Here is a 15,444-nt window from a genome sequence, read left to right as displayed (position 1 = left end):
TAGGCTATAATATCAATGAGATAGATGTGTAGCATATAAAAGCAATCCATTTAAAATAAATTATGTATCTAGAAAATGAAAAAATGACAACAACAACAACAATAACAAAGCCATATTCTCAAAACTTGGGGGTCAGCTGTGTACATAGAAAATGAAAATGAAAATGATGAGGAAAATCTCTAGAAACTTAATAAGTGGCTCTTGCAGTGAGCTACAACCACAAAATTTGGGAGTTTCAGGTCTTTGGAGGATGTAAGAAATGAGGAGCACCGGCTTTTAGATCAGAGACACACTTGTAATTTTTTCCGAAGGAACTAATTGAGCACACTAAAGTGCTGACTTGCTGATGGTCATGGAATACTATCATAAAGTAGAATTAAATGACAGTTTAGGTTATGGCTAAATAGTATTACCCAGATTTATCATTTAATTTATCAAAACGGATTCCTTCGCGGTATGAGAACCTATGACCCTCTGAGGACACATTGACAATTCTTCCTTCCTTGCCACTTTTACGAGATGTTTTTTTCATGTTCTCCAACAAAAGATTGGTCAAAAGAAAATGACCTGCAAGTACCATAAAAGATAAAATAAGGATTTAGCCTGCTCCCATATTATTCAATTGATGCATCTAAATAGACTATATATGTGTTATGTATGAACTGTCACCCGATTCTATGTGCAAAAAAAAATATGGCCAGGGGGGTTATCTTGCTTTCTTGATGGTTTTTTATTCTAATTAAATTTCCAAACTTAAAGAACTACCAAATTGTATCTCAAAACTTCAAAATTGGAAACAACTTAGACTGAAATGAATTTTTCACAAGAGGGAGTGGGGGGGGGGGGGGGGGGAGGGGGGGGGGGGGAATGGTTGGATTCAGTCAGAGAACATTAATTTAATAGAAAATATTCTGTGATAAATGCAACATTACCTAAGTGATTCGTTGCAAACTGTAGTTCTATGTTGTCTTTGGAGAGCATGAACGGTGTTCCCACTCCCGCATTGTTACTTAAAACAAAGAAGACAAAATTAATACTTCTTGTATAATACCTTGAACTAAGGATGCTTAAGAGACATACACAACTATTTTCAAGGATGTAGACTTGGGGTTGGGGGGAGAAGAGGGGTTTTTTGTGTTTTGGGTTTGGGGTTTGGGTGGAGGGGGGTGATCAGTGCAATAGTAAGACACATCTAAGCTAGTACAAGCAAAATGTGGAATAGCAGCTACCATTACAACTTCAGTTTTGATCTTACATTAGGATGTTCAGAGGAAGACCAGATGAATTGAAATCTGATGCAAATTTCCTCACAGACGCCATTGAACTAAGATCTAACTCCATGACATCGACTTTAGCTGTAGGGATTTCCTTAATTATTGCTTCTTTAGCATCTTTACCAGCAACCATATTCCTGACCCCCATAATTACGTGGACACCACGCAATGCAAGAACCCTCGTAGTTTCAGTGCCAATACCACTGGATGCTCCTGTAATTGGTGTCCACAAGCAGCAAGCACACAGTTAAGTGCATGTAGCAGATGCTTTTGAAAATATATAATTATATATCCAAAATGATGTTAAAATGCTGGCACTTTTTTGTGAAACTGTTAACTAAAATCTACGGCAAGCATTCACAGAAAATTCTCATTATGTCAAAGACCACATAAATAGATTTCAATTCCACAAGTTTAAATAGTTCAGAACTTAGGACTCTTATATATTTATCTAGACAAGTAATCAACTGATCAAACAAGTAACTATGGCTTCTATTGCTATCTTAGAAAAGCAGAATGAAATCCTGCAGGGAACCCCAGTTGACTTTGTTCATTCATTATAACAATATAATTACTTTGTTAGCAACAAGTCTGCCTTAATTCAAAGTTATGCAAGACGGAAAAATCCTATTATAGGTATGCTGTTTCACAAACAGTAATTTGGGTTTGCCAAGGTTCATAATCAAAATCACCTCTTTTGGTTTGGGGGTTTCTCTTCAGGTTTTTCCTTTTGAGTCCTCCCTTTGTCCTACCTTACTTTTTTTTGCCATGAGGCATGTCTCTTTGCCATTGGAACTGTAATTTTTCTCATTTTTTGGAACCTCATACAGTTTCAATTAATGGGTCTTAATTTCAGTTGCTTTAGTACATTTTTAGTTTGTCTCATTTTAAGGTGGGGTACACTTTTTAGTTTTTATTCTTAGCTAGTATTTATCAAAAAATAATCATCCTCATATACCACCATGAAAACATGTCTTTTCCAAATAACCTTTTCCAAAAATAAACAACAATCATACTTATTCTTAAGTAAAATATAATCAAATGTTTAATTATTGACTACAAAGACAAGGTATATTCAGTATCAGAAAAAAAGAAAACATAGATGCATTTGTCATCTTTCCCAAACGGTTTGGAAAAAAAAAAGGGCGAGGAAACAAGTAATGCAATTCATGATGCTCAAAATCATCCAAATAATCTAAATAACAATGCAGATTTACTCAAGTTCACATTGGAGAGAGAGAGAGAGAGAGAGCTGATGATGATATATACTGATGATTAGGCAAATATTAACACGGTAGCTTGACAAAACCTTGCTAAGGATTATTCAAAACTTCAACCAACCAACATGACATAGTAATCTAAGATTAATTATTTTAAAAAAAAAAAATAGAAGGAATTCCCATGCGCAATCTGATTTCAATGGGTCATTACTTTCTATTCAACTCAAGACTAGGGGTGTCAAATGGGTGTGTTTGGGTGGATTTGGGGTGGGCATAATTGGGTTGGGTATATAAAACTCATTTATCCATTAAAACTCATTTAACTCATTGCTTCTAACCCAAATTCAACCAAACCCAATTATTAGTGTCAAATGGGTGGGTTTAGGGTAGGCATAATTGGGTTGGGTATATAAAACTCATTTACCCATTAAAACTCATTTAACTCATTGCTTCTAACCCAAATTCAACCCAACCCACTTATTATGGGTAAACCCAACTCACCCAATTACTCAATTATCAAAATTACCAAAATGCCATTAAAGTAAAAATGCCATTAAATAACCATTTTTTTGGTTCAATATAAATAAATAAATAAAAATAACATACTTTTCATTTCTAGTATTTTCTCAGCAACCAATCAAAGTATAAATCAGTAACCAAACAATTCAATCATGCACAAAATTGTAAAAAAAAAAAAAAAAAAATTTAATCTGAAGTAGAAATTTGCTAGAACAAAATAGATCTATCTCACAGCAAAACTCACATGAAAAGTGAAAACCAAGACTTCTTTCCAGCGAAACTAAAATTCAGAGTCTCTAAGTTCAAAGAAAGAAAGAAAGAAAATCAATATTAAATTAAACCTTTTTTTTTTTTGGTTCAATATAAAGAAATTAAATAAATAAGAAAATTTTAAATTAAAACTCTAATTTTTTCAGCAACCAAACACTCCCCAAGAAATAGAAGTGGAAGTGAAAGTAGACTCCCTAACTCAACCTCCTACCAAAAACTCTCTACACTCCTCTCCCCATTCTACACCAAAACCCATGGACCCCACTCTCTGTCACTGACGCCGGAGATTCACATTGGGGAAGCAGTCTTTGATGGTGTCGGAGAGGCACGAAGCCACGGTAGCAGCGGCAAAGGAGACTGATGACGTGGGGAGACCAATCGATCTAGAAGTGAGGTTGATGTACTCAGCGAATGAAGGCGACCTGGACTGGATCAGAGAGCTATTGGAGTCCGGCGTCAAAGTCAACTTCAAGGACATTGACGGCCACACAGCTCTCCACATCGCAGCCTGCAATGGACTCACCAACGTCGTTTCACTCTTGCTTGACCATGGCTTTGAATTCGATCCTAGTGATTGCTTAGGTGGGTTTAGGAATCTGAATACATGATCGGAGCCTGAGAAAATGAAAGAAATTTTTAAAATTTGAAAACCTAGTGAAACGTAGGGGTGTGCAAAAAACCAACGAACCGAACAAACCGGCCAAAACGTTGCCAGATTTTCGGTTCGGTTTCGGTTTCATTTTCTAAAAACCAAAATTTTCGGTTTTGGTTTTGGTGTTGGATTTACCAAACCGAACCGACCATATATATATATATATATATTTATGTAACTTTATTGCATGGCTGGTCAGTGACTTAGTGGTATGCTATTTTGTGGTTTGGCTAGCGGATCTCAGGTTCGAGCCTTCACGTGAGGGTTTGTGGTTTTGCATTTTTAATTTTTTAAAACCCTAGAGCATGATATAAATACTGAAATACCCCTCCCTTATTTTATTCTTCACTTCCCTTTTCTTTTCTTCAGTTCAGCCGCCCCCTTCCCCAACTTTTTCTCTCAATTTTTTCCGTCTTTTTCTTTCCTTGGAATCATCGATGCGATACGGAAGTACCCCTCCCCTATTTTCATTCTTCCCTTTTCTTTTCTTCAGTTCAGCCGCCCCCTTCCCCAACTTTTTCTCTCAATTTTTTTCTGTCTTTTTCCTTGGAATCATCGGTGCGATTGTTTGACACACACACACACTGAGAGAAAAATGGAAGAAGAAGCTTTCTTCACTCAAATTCTTCAGTCTCTCTGACTCGTATATCTCTGATTCTCATATAATTGGTGAGTTTTTTTTTAACACAAAGACTCTGTTTGTTTTGTTTCGTTTATACTGTGATTTTTCTTTTCAAGTGAATGGTGATTTTGCTTTAGAGTGATCTTTGTGAAAAGTTTTGAGCTTGTGGTTTTTAATGATTTTGAGTGTGATTTTATATGCTTTGGTTTTTGCTTTATTGTTTGGTTTTGAAAATCATAATAACCCTCTCTTTGAAAAACTGAAAACCAACCGAAACCAAAATACACCGAAACCAATGGATTTCCAGCCATTTCAGTCGGTTTCGGTTGGCCATACCCATATAAACCGACCGAAACCGAACCGAGCACACACTTTTTATAATCTACTGAAACGATTAGAGAGGCTGAAAGAGGGGTAGGCTGGGTTTTTTTTTTTTTTTTTTTTTTTTTTTTTTTGGGTTGAATTTGGGATAATTGTTTTTGGGTTAAAGTGGGCTCAATGTGTTTTTAGTTTGAGCTCCCCAAGACACGCCAAACTCCAAACTCGTCACTTGCGGCACTTCATGGCATACAGTCAATGTTCAGCGCAGTAACAACAAATTGAAGCTGTACTCTAAACCAATTGCCTTAGATTTATTGACCAAACCAAGTGCTATATTTAAAGAGATACTCTCCCCCTCCTCTTAACCTTGGTACCAAACTCACTCATCAACACGTGCCAAACCCCCCGCCCCCTGTCCCAGTGAGCCCCCTATGAAGTTGCCTCATCAAAAACACTAAATTTTGTTGTTGAAACCTTTTAAAAATTGACCACACCCAACAGAAATGGGCCCTTACCTAAAACCAACTAAAGAAGAATGAAATTTCAACTTCAAAAACATAAAAGCAACAGAATTTGATTTAACTTTTTATTTAGTTAAAATTAATAAATTAATTTTTTTAATTTAAATGCTGACGTGGCATTTTTTAATGTCAAAAAATATTTTTTATTATTAATTTATGCCACGTGGACATTAGTTTATTATTATTTATCAATGCCGTTTGCCACATCAGCAATATCCGTTTATGATGTAACGGCAGGGATTAAAATGAAACCGTTTTTCAGGATAGGGACTAAAAGTGGTAAAAATAAAATTTAGGGACTAAAATGATAATCGCCTAAAAATGTAGGGACTAAAATGTGCTTTTCGCCTTTTCTTTTTATACACCAATTAATCGACTTTACTGGTTGAGTTATAATCGGAATCCTTCTAATTTGGTGTCCACTTATGATGATTTTGTTTTTTATACACCAATTGGTTGACTTTACCAGATGAGCTATAATTAGAACCCTTCTAATTTGGCATTTGGATGCTTTTTCTTTTTTGTTTTTTGAGAAGATGGATGCCTATATTAAAAAATACAAATTTTTTTTGTGGGCAATATATATATATATATATATAGATTTATATTTATTCACCATACAGACTTTTTAAGTTGGTTTCACTGCATTGAAATAAACAAATGACAAGTTTTGGCTACAAAATTGGTTGTAGTTAAAGGCTATAACTTCATTTTAAAAAATCAGCATTGCTACATATATTTTGGAACTCTATTGGTTGGATTACATGTTATTTATGTTCTTAACGCATGTCAATTTTTTTTTTTTTTTAGAAACACATTTGTCAAATTTTGTGTCAACTGAATGTTATTTACTATATAATTGATAAACTTTTTTTATACATAATTTTATACTACAAAAACTTGCAATTTAAATAATTGATTGAATAACTATTAATTTTTTATCTTTTAGAAATTTTGCAAGAAAAAAGATAATATAATTCAAATAATAGATTTATCAAAATTTACATCTAATAAAAAGATATTAAATAAGATTACAATCTTAAGCTACAATAAAGTCATAAAAAAAAAAAAAAATTAAACACGAGTTATCATGTGAGTTGATGGAAACTATTACATATTTGATGATGCATTGTCTATTTTTGTCCATATCATACTCCATAGATAAATACCCCTTAATAAAGCATTAATTGAATGTGTTGTAATCTGCACTTCGAAACTCGTGGGACCCATATAAATTTATTGTAAATTCTTATATTATGTCATTGCGTGGAATTCTCAACCGTTTACCCTCAGCCTCTCATACGTGGATAAAAATCCACGGTGATCTGAATCCCACCTGTGCCGATCTAAACCCACCCACGGCGAGCCACGACCACCAAAACGGCCACCACTCAACCAGAAATCACCGATTCGGAGAGAGGGAGATCGAGATGAGTAAAAAAAATAGAGAAATAGAGAGGGAGAAGAAGGCTGAATCGGTGATTTCTGATTTAGGGAGATTGAGTGTAGGGTGAAGANATACTTTGACCAACCACATAAGTCTCTGTTTATTTCTTTTCTTTTTTTCTCTCCAATTTTTCACTATTGAGCTGATGCGAAACCCTAACATAAGCTTACAAACACGGCAATCTCTCAATTCATGTAACTAGTGGCGACGCCACTCAGAGAGATCCGGATTTTTTTTAATTTTAGTTTGAGTTGATGTTTTAATTTTGCGTGCAAGTCTTACACTGCATATTGCTGTGTTCTAACTTAACTTCTAACTTCTTTCTCAAAAAAAAAAAAAGTGCAAGCTACAACCTGCCTAGGAACTAATAAGATAAAAAAATACTAATTTTTGAAGATAGGTGGAAGATTTTCTACCAATGAGAGAAAGACTTGTTAGGCTAAAAAATTAATGAGAGAAAGATATGAGAAAAAATTGATGAAGCAACTAAACACTAATAATTAATAATTTAATTAACTAATACATTATAAGAGAGATCCATATTTTTTTTTTATTTTTAGTTTGAGTTGATGTTTTTATTTTGCGTGCAAGTCTCACACTGAAGTGCAAGCCAGTTGTATACAACTTACCTAGGAACTAATGAGATGAAAAAAATACTAATTTTTGAAGATAGGTAACTAATGAGATGAAAAAAATACTAATTTTTGAAGATAGGTGGTAGATTTTCTACCAATGAGAGAAAGACATGTTAGGAAAGTTAATGAGAGAAAGACATGAGAAAAAATTATGAAGCAACTAAACACTAATTATTAATAATTTAATTAACTAATACATTATAAGAAAGATCCGGATTTTTTTTTTTTTAGTTGATTCGGAGAGAGGGAGATCGAGATGAGTAAAAAAAATAGAGAAATAGAGAGGGAGAAGAAGGCTGAATCGGTGATTTCTGATTTAGGGAGATTGAGTGTAGGGTGAAGAGAGAGAGAGGGAGTTTGAAATTAGTGGCAGAGAGTGTAGAAGATTTGTTTTTTAAGTTGATGAGGTTAACCAAAAACAAAAACAAAAAGAATTAAAACGTTTCTGAATTTTTATTTTTTAAGAAATGATTTTAGTTTAAATTAGATTTAAGGTTTTTTTTTTTAAATTTAATTTACATTTTTTTAAAATTTTCTCTGGATTTTTTTATTAATTTAAATGGTGACATGGCATTAAAAAAATGTTAAATATATTTTTTTATTATTATTTTATTAGCCACATCAGCAAACAGTGTATTCCGTTTGCCACCTCAGCATATTCTGTCACTGGGTTGACGGCAAGGACTATTTTAAAAACGATTTTTAAAAATCAGGGACTGACTTAGGAGCTAAATCAATTTAGGGACCAAATTGAGAATAGGTCCAAAATGTAGGGACCAAAAGTGCATTTTCGCCAAAAAAATACTAATTTTTGAAGATAGGTGGAAGATTTTCTACCAATGAGAGAAAGACTTGTTAGGCTAAAAAATTAATGAGAGAAAGATATGAGAAAAAATTGATGAAGCAACTAAACACTAATAATTAATAATTTAATTAACTAATACATTATAAGAGAGATCCATATTTTTTTTTTATTTTTAGTTTGAGTTGATGTTTTTATTTTGCGTGCAAGTCTCACACTGAAGTGCAAGCCAGTTGTATACAACTTACCTAGGAACTAATGAGATGAACAAAATACTAATTTTTGAAGATAGGTAACTAATGAGATGAAAAAAATACTAATTTTTGAGGATAGGTGGTAGATTTTCTACCAATGAGAGAAAGACATGTTAGGAAAGTTAATGAGAGAAAGACATGAGAAAAAATTGATGAAGCAACTAAACACTAATTATTAATAATTTAATTAACTAATACATTATAAGAAAGATCCGGATTTTTTTTTATTTTTAGTTTGAGTTGATGTTTTTATTTTGCGTGCAAGTCTCACACTAAGGGTCCGTTTGGTTCGCGTAAAATATTTTCCGAAAAATCAATATTTTTCGGAAATGCTATTTTCCGAAAAAGGAAAATGCTTTCAGGTTGTTTGGCTGTCTTGGAATTTGTTTTACGAAAAATCAATTCTAGTGTTTGGTTCATTCAAACATTTTACGGAAAATGCTTTCTATTTTCAGGAAAATCAATTCCCATGTTTGGTTCGGTCAAACATTTTACGAAAAATGTAGGACGTTTTTTACGAAAACTCAATTCCCATGTTTGGTTTGTGGATCATTTTACGGAAAATATGAAATGCCTTACAAATTCCTACACCTGCATTACCTAGACAAACTTGTAACAGTACAAAACTAATCATCCACTTTAACATCAAAAATAATCATCCAAATTCAAAAACTTGCATTGCCTAAACATATCTGTAACAGTACAAAAATAATCATTCACTTTAACATCAAAAATAATCATTGAAATATACCCATAATATTTATATAAAAGCAGCCACATCAATTGTTTCAGGTGGCATTACACCTCCATGGTGTACAAAAATGATATCTACTCGTGATATCTGAACAGTACGAATACATAATTTGAGCTATTGTATCGTCTCAATAATACAAAAGACTACATATTTAATACAAATAGCAGGTCAATACTAGTACTACAACAACAGTTAATTCCTAAAGCTACCGCCACAATCAACATGAAACAGACAAGTCAAAGTTGTGCGAACAAAAAACATCCAACCACAGCTTTCTCAACCTAGCATTCTTGGCTAGAAATCTCCGTGCTGCCTTCTCATTTTCACAAAGATGATCAAATGCAGTTACAAGCATGTCTTTGCTATACCCATCCGCCATCATAGCCAAGACCTCATTGTAAAGAGCTGTGTAATCCACCGGGCCCCGATTGATTTCTTTCAGAGCCACAGCTATTTCCTTCAGCTGATTAAACAGATCAGTCAGCACACTATCATCAGCAAAAGTTCTGCACATAACCCAACTAGCCAAATTCTAAAAAAACTCACAGCAAAAACCAGAATGGGTCAAGCTCCAAAATTTCATACACAGTTTCATACCCAACTAGCCAAATTCTCACCAATAGCACAGCAAAAACATTGATCACCCTAAACCCAATCATCAATAATGCACAGTTTAATCAAAAAATGGATAATTAAAAAAATTAAATAAAAATAGTAAATATTTATATAAATAAATATATAAATATTTATATAATGCAATCGGATTGGGATGTGGATAGGAGGCACGGTGAACCGGAGAAGGATAACTCACCGTTGGTGTGCGTTTGTGTTGGATCGGTGTGGTGGCTGAGCTCGGCGTGACCCGGAGTGAGCTGGATCAGTGTGGTGGCTAGATCGGAGGCATGGTGTAAAGGCTGAGCTCTCTGGGTTTCTCAGTGTGGTGGCTGGATCGGAGGCACGGTTGAGTAGCTAGAACGGTGTTTTCGCGGCGAGGTGAGCTCTGGGTTTCTCGGTGTGGTGGCTAGATCGGAGGCACCGTTGAGTGGTGGAACAGTGTTTCTCGGCGAGGTGAGCTATGGGTTTCTCAGTGTGGTCTCTTCTTTCTCGGTGTGGTCTCGACAAGGTGAGCTCTGGATCTCTTCGAAGTTTCTCTGGCTCTCTCTTTTGTGCGTAACTCGGAAATGGTTTGAAGTGAAAATGAGAGTGTAAAACCATTTCCGGGTCAAAGGAGTAAATAAATGTCAACTAAAACCTATTTTCTGGAAAATTTTATTTTCCTTGGCTTCAAAACAGTGGGGTCAGGTGGTAAATGATTTCCTAAAATCATTTACCACCAAAACAAACGGACCCTAAAGTGCAAGCCAGTTGTATACAACCTGCCTAGGAACAAAAAAAAAAAAAAAAACTAATTTTTGAAGATAGGTGGTAGATTTTCTACCAATGAGAGAAAGACATGTTAGGCTACAAAATTAATGAGAGAAAGACATGAGAAAAAATTGACGAAGCAACTAAACACTAATAAGTAATAATTTAATTAACTAATACATTATAAGAGAGATCTAGATTTTTTTTATTTTTAGTTTGATTTGATGTTTTTATTTTGCGTGCAAGTCTCACACTAAAGTGCAAGTCAACTATATACAACTTGTCTAGGAACTAATGAGATGAAAAAAATACTAATTTTTGAAGATAGGTGGTAGATTTTCTGCCAATGAGAGAAAGATATGTTAGGCTAAAAAATTAATGAGAGAAAGACATGAGAAAAAATTGACGAAGCAACTAAACACCAATAATTAATAATTTAATTAACTAATACATTATAAGAGAGATCCAGATTTTTTTATTTTTAGTTTGAGTTGATGTTTTTATTTTGCATGCAAGTCTTACACTAAAGTGCAAGCCAAATATATACAACCTGCCTAGGAACTAATGAGATGAAAAAAATACTAATTTTTGAAGATAGGTGGTAGATTTTCTACCAATGAGAGAAAGATACGTTGGCTAAAAAATTAATGAGAGAAAGACATGAGAAAAAATTGACGAAGCAACTAAACAACAATAATTAATAATTTAATTAACTAATACATTATAAAAGACAAACAAATTAAATTATGTTAAGCTAAACAATAATTAATAATTAATGAAATAACAATATAACAAATTATAGTTTATAAAAGGCAAACAAATTTGTGAAACAACTAAACAATAATAATTAATAATTTTATTAATATTTCAAATTATTGTATAGGTACCTTTGTTCATTTCATTTCTTTTTTTTTTCTTTTTTTTTTCTTTTGAGGTTTTTCGGTGTACAGAATGTAAATTTGTTTTGGCTTTAAGAATTTTTTTTTTTTTTTAAGGCCAAATCTTGAATTTCGGCCGGTATTTACCGAAACATCTGAAATAAACCGAAATGACGCAAAATTTTTTCAAAGTGGAATAGGAACACCCTGGACAAAATTCCTGGAGTCGCCACTACATGTTACTCTTTGTATCATGAATAAGAGATTTAGAATTCAATCTGTGCCTACACCAAAAAGAGTTTAATTCTCGCCTACATCAAAAACTAATTGGTATTTTATTCTGATGATAAAGAGCTATCATCAGAAGCAGACGTCACAACTTTCTATGTAAAAAAAAAAAAAAAACCTTTTTGTACCATCAATTCATTGGGAGCATTACCAGTTATGCATTGATGAATTGCTCTTTGCTCTTAACTTCTTATCTATAGTTTGAGTTAGATGAAAAAGATGTTTGTTTACAAGGTTAATCACATAAATCCATCAAAATTTGTTTAAAGTACTATTAGACTATTAGTTAGTTAATTAATTTTATTATTGAAATTTTATTAATTGACCCGACAATGACCATGATCGGTGTTACATCAACAACATCACTCAAATCCACTCTAAGCGTGGGTTTGGTTCCAAATTAAAAAAGCCAGCTTATTTTAGTATTCAACTTATTTTTGCTATTATTCATGGGCCCTACTGCATTTTTCAGTACTATTTATAAGTCTTACTGTACTCTGTCAACTAACTTTTACATTTATCTACATTAATTTTAGCAAAAGGTTTTCAGTTTCTATAAAATAAGTGGATTCCAAACAAACCCTAAATCATACCTAAAAAAAATTCATTTACTTGCACTTTATACCCCCCAACAATGAAAACTTGCAATGATCATTTCAGTTGTAAAAAAGAAAATAATAATAATAATAATAAAATTGTGAATAGCACCCCCTTTATTAAAATTTTATTAATTGCCTCGATAATGATCTTGATTGGTGTTACATCAACATCACTGAAATCCATCCTAAATCATGCCTAGAAAAAACCATTTGCTTGTGCTTTATATCCCCAAAACTTGCATTATTTCAATTGTTATTAAAATTTTATTAATTGCCTCGATAATGACCTTGATTGGTGTTACATCAACAACATCACTCAAATCTATCCTAAATCATGCCTAGAAAAATCCATTTGCTTGTGCTTTATATCCCCCAATGATGAAAACTTGCATTATTTCAATTGTTAAAAAAAAAAAAAAAAAAATTTGTAAATAGCACCCCATTATTAATATTTTATTAATTGCCTTGATAATAACCTTGATTTCTGTTACATCAACATCACTCAAATCACCCCATTATTAAAATTTTATTAATTGCCCCAAAAATAACCTTGATTTGTGTTACATAAACATCACTCAAATCACCTCATTATTAAAATTTTATTAATTGCCTCGATAATGACCTTGATCAGTGTTACATCAATAACATCACTCAAATCCACCATTAGTCATACCTAAAAAAAATCCATTTACTTGAACTTTATATCCCCAAATGATGAAAACTTGCAATGATCATTCCAATTGTAAAAATTAAAAAAAAAAAAAAATTAGAAGTTGTAAATAGCACCTCATTGTCCATTTGATTGTTAAATTAACGGTCACGTAAGTTATACAGGAGTTCCATCCAATTATATAACAAGAATGACAATTTCATCTTCAAATTTACTTAAATGCCCCTCCCCTCTTAATTGCCTTCATCTATTCGATTGAAAACTACAACTGAAATCCCTAAAAATAGTTATCATTTTTTTTTTTTTTTGGATAGAAAGTAGAGAAAGGAAATTTGTTTTCATAATTTTCATTTTTTGGTCCCAAAAAAAAAAAGGGTTAGGTGCAACATATTACCTATCATCATAGATGAGGCCTTATCTCTTTTTAACCCTATCATAGTCTAACGTAATAATAAAATAAATAAATAAAAATACCTTGAAAATTATGGAGTTATTGTTTAATGTGAGTATATGACTTGAGTTACTAAAAAAAAAAAAATGATAAAATCTATATTCTATATATATATATATATATACATAATAATAATAGGTGAAGCAGAAAGAAACTCAAATTACAATTTCAAATTAGAACTCTAATTTTGTGCTATGTGTCTACATCTATGTGGTTATTAGTTTATAACTAGTCGCTAACCCGTACGTTGCACGGAATATATTTCACTTTGCTTAAAATAAAATTTAAAATGAAAAAACATCATAAGTTATCAAAATAAACACAAAATATGCAATATTCATTGCAAAATGTTATTAGAGAATAGAATTACCATCAAAATGATATAAAGAAAAATTTCATGTCCAAACAACTTATTAAGGTGGAATTTGGTTATTACTAAGATCCTATATGTAATTTACCAGAAAGATATCATGTCAGTTTTGATCTTCATTCTCTTTTTGCATATTAGTTACTACTTTTAACTTTTATGTAAAATTTTGCTTTAACTCAATTGTTATCTTGAGATAAATCTATAGTTATCTCATCTTTACTACTGGTACTCATCTCATGTCTATCGCTATTGTAACCGTAAAACATAAAATCATACCTATTGAAGATGAAATTCAAAGTAGTTCATTTGGCATTACACCAACAACATTCAAGGCAAAATCCTTCCTGTGAAGGGAGAAAAAAAAATCAATCAACCATGAAAACTAAGATTCATAAACTGATGAAGCTCAAGATAATTTTAGAACTTGTCAAGATATATAACCACATACCAAAAATTTTAAGAACCAAAAGGCGATTATCATAAGAAATAGATGTGCCTTAGTTTGTATATGAATTTAATTTGTCGAAAATTTATAGCCACATACCAAAAGATTTAAGAACTAAAGGGGGATTATCATAAGAAATAATTGTACTTCAAAATTTGTAGAGATTTATTAGAAATTCAACGGTGATTTATGAATAGCACACTTGATTATCAAAAGCAAATTCCTAACTTCAAATTAAAGGGTTGCATGTTCTCTAACTCAAATTCCTATATCACAACTGCAAATAATAATTATATAAAATTGATACAAACCATGCACAGACAATCAATAGGCTATGTTGCTGGTCTTTAGCACTAAGATTTGAATCGCATCATAAGCATAACTGCATAATACATAATTAGATGTCAAGGCTTTTTAGGGCTTCACGTATACTTCTTTAGGATCCTCTACAACACTTGTTGCAATGCAAAAGTTAAAAATAAAAAATAAAAATAAAAAGTTGTAGAGATTGCAAACAGAGAAGAGAGAGTACCAAGTTTTTGTTGGGTTTTATGTTTCCGACTATAATTCTCAATAAAAGAGTATAAAAGCGTGAGAGGAGTAGCTAGGTTTTGTGACCATACAGTTTCAGTCGGATGAAACTTTATATTTTTAAATCAGATTTAATTTTTTTTTTTAAACTTTAGGATTAAGGAAAAGAGAGAGAGAGAGAGAGAGAGAGAGAGAGAGAGAGAGTCCTATTAGGACTCTCTCACTATTTAGTTTAAAAAATTAAATTTTTTTATAAATTAAAATGATGATGTGGAAAATTGTGGGAGTTTTAAAAGTTTCAGTTATATATATATATATATATATAGATTATCCTTCCAATTGTTCAATTAGAATTTGAAATTGAAGTTGAATTTTACTCCATGTGGCTAAAGGTATGTGGGACTATTCTCATTCAAACCGCTTCTGTGTATTGGGTCAAGTGAATTACTGTACTAATTAAGTTTTTTCTTGATTTTGCAGTTAAGCGTAAAAACCAAAGAGGCTATTTTTAAGTGCGAAGCTTAGAACAAAGTAAGCAGCACAGTGAAATCAAATC

The 15,444-nt window shown here is 32.4% G+C and overlaps 1 protein-coding gene across 4 annotated transcripts in view; it reads right to left on the bottom strand.

The window, feature by feature from the left end:
* LOC111998939 (short-chain dehydrogenase TIC 32, chloroplastic) overlaps positions 1–15,444 on the bottom strand; it is a 46,719-nt gene that overhangs the window by 4,342 nt on the left and 26,933 nt on the right. Inside the window, exons 1-4 of one of the 4 annotated variants that reach the window (XM_065772402.1) lie at positions 3,258–3,280; positions 1,256–1,487; positions 933–1,009; positions 414–567 (exon numbers count right to left, since the gene is read on the bottom strand). The exons of 2 other annotated variants lie outside the window; for them this stretch is intronic. In XM_065772402.1, coding sequence (XP_065628474.1) covers positions 414–567; positions 933–1,009; positions 1,256–1,422 — 398 coding nt within the window. In that variant the 5' untranslated portion in view covers positions 1,423–1,487; positions 3,258–3,280. Of the gene's footprint in view, positions 1–413; positions 568–932; positions 1,010–1,255; positions 1,488–3,257; positions 3,281–15,444 lie in introns of those variants that run through there. One more of the 4 variants, XM_065772396.1, reaches the window with a different exon arrangement.

Source organism: Quercus suber, unplaced genomic scaffold, assembly GCF_002906115.3.
Source record: "Quercus suber isolate HL8 unplaced genomic scaffold, Cork oak 2.0 scaffold_5, whole genome shotgun sequence".
Taxonomy (NCBI): domain Eukaryota; kingdom Viridiplantae; phylum Streptophyta; class Magnoliopsida; order Fagales; family Fagaceae; genus Quercus; species Quercus suber.
The sequence above is the reverse complement of the archived record's forward strand: the minus strand, read 5'-3'. Positions and strand labels throughout refer to the sequence as shown.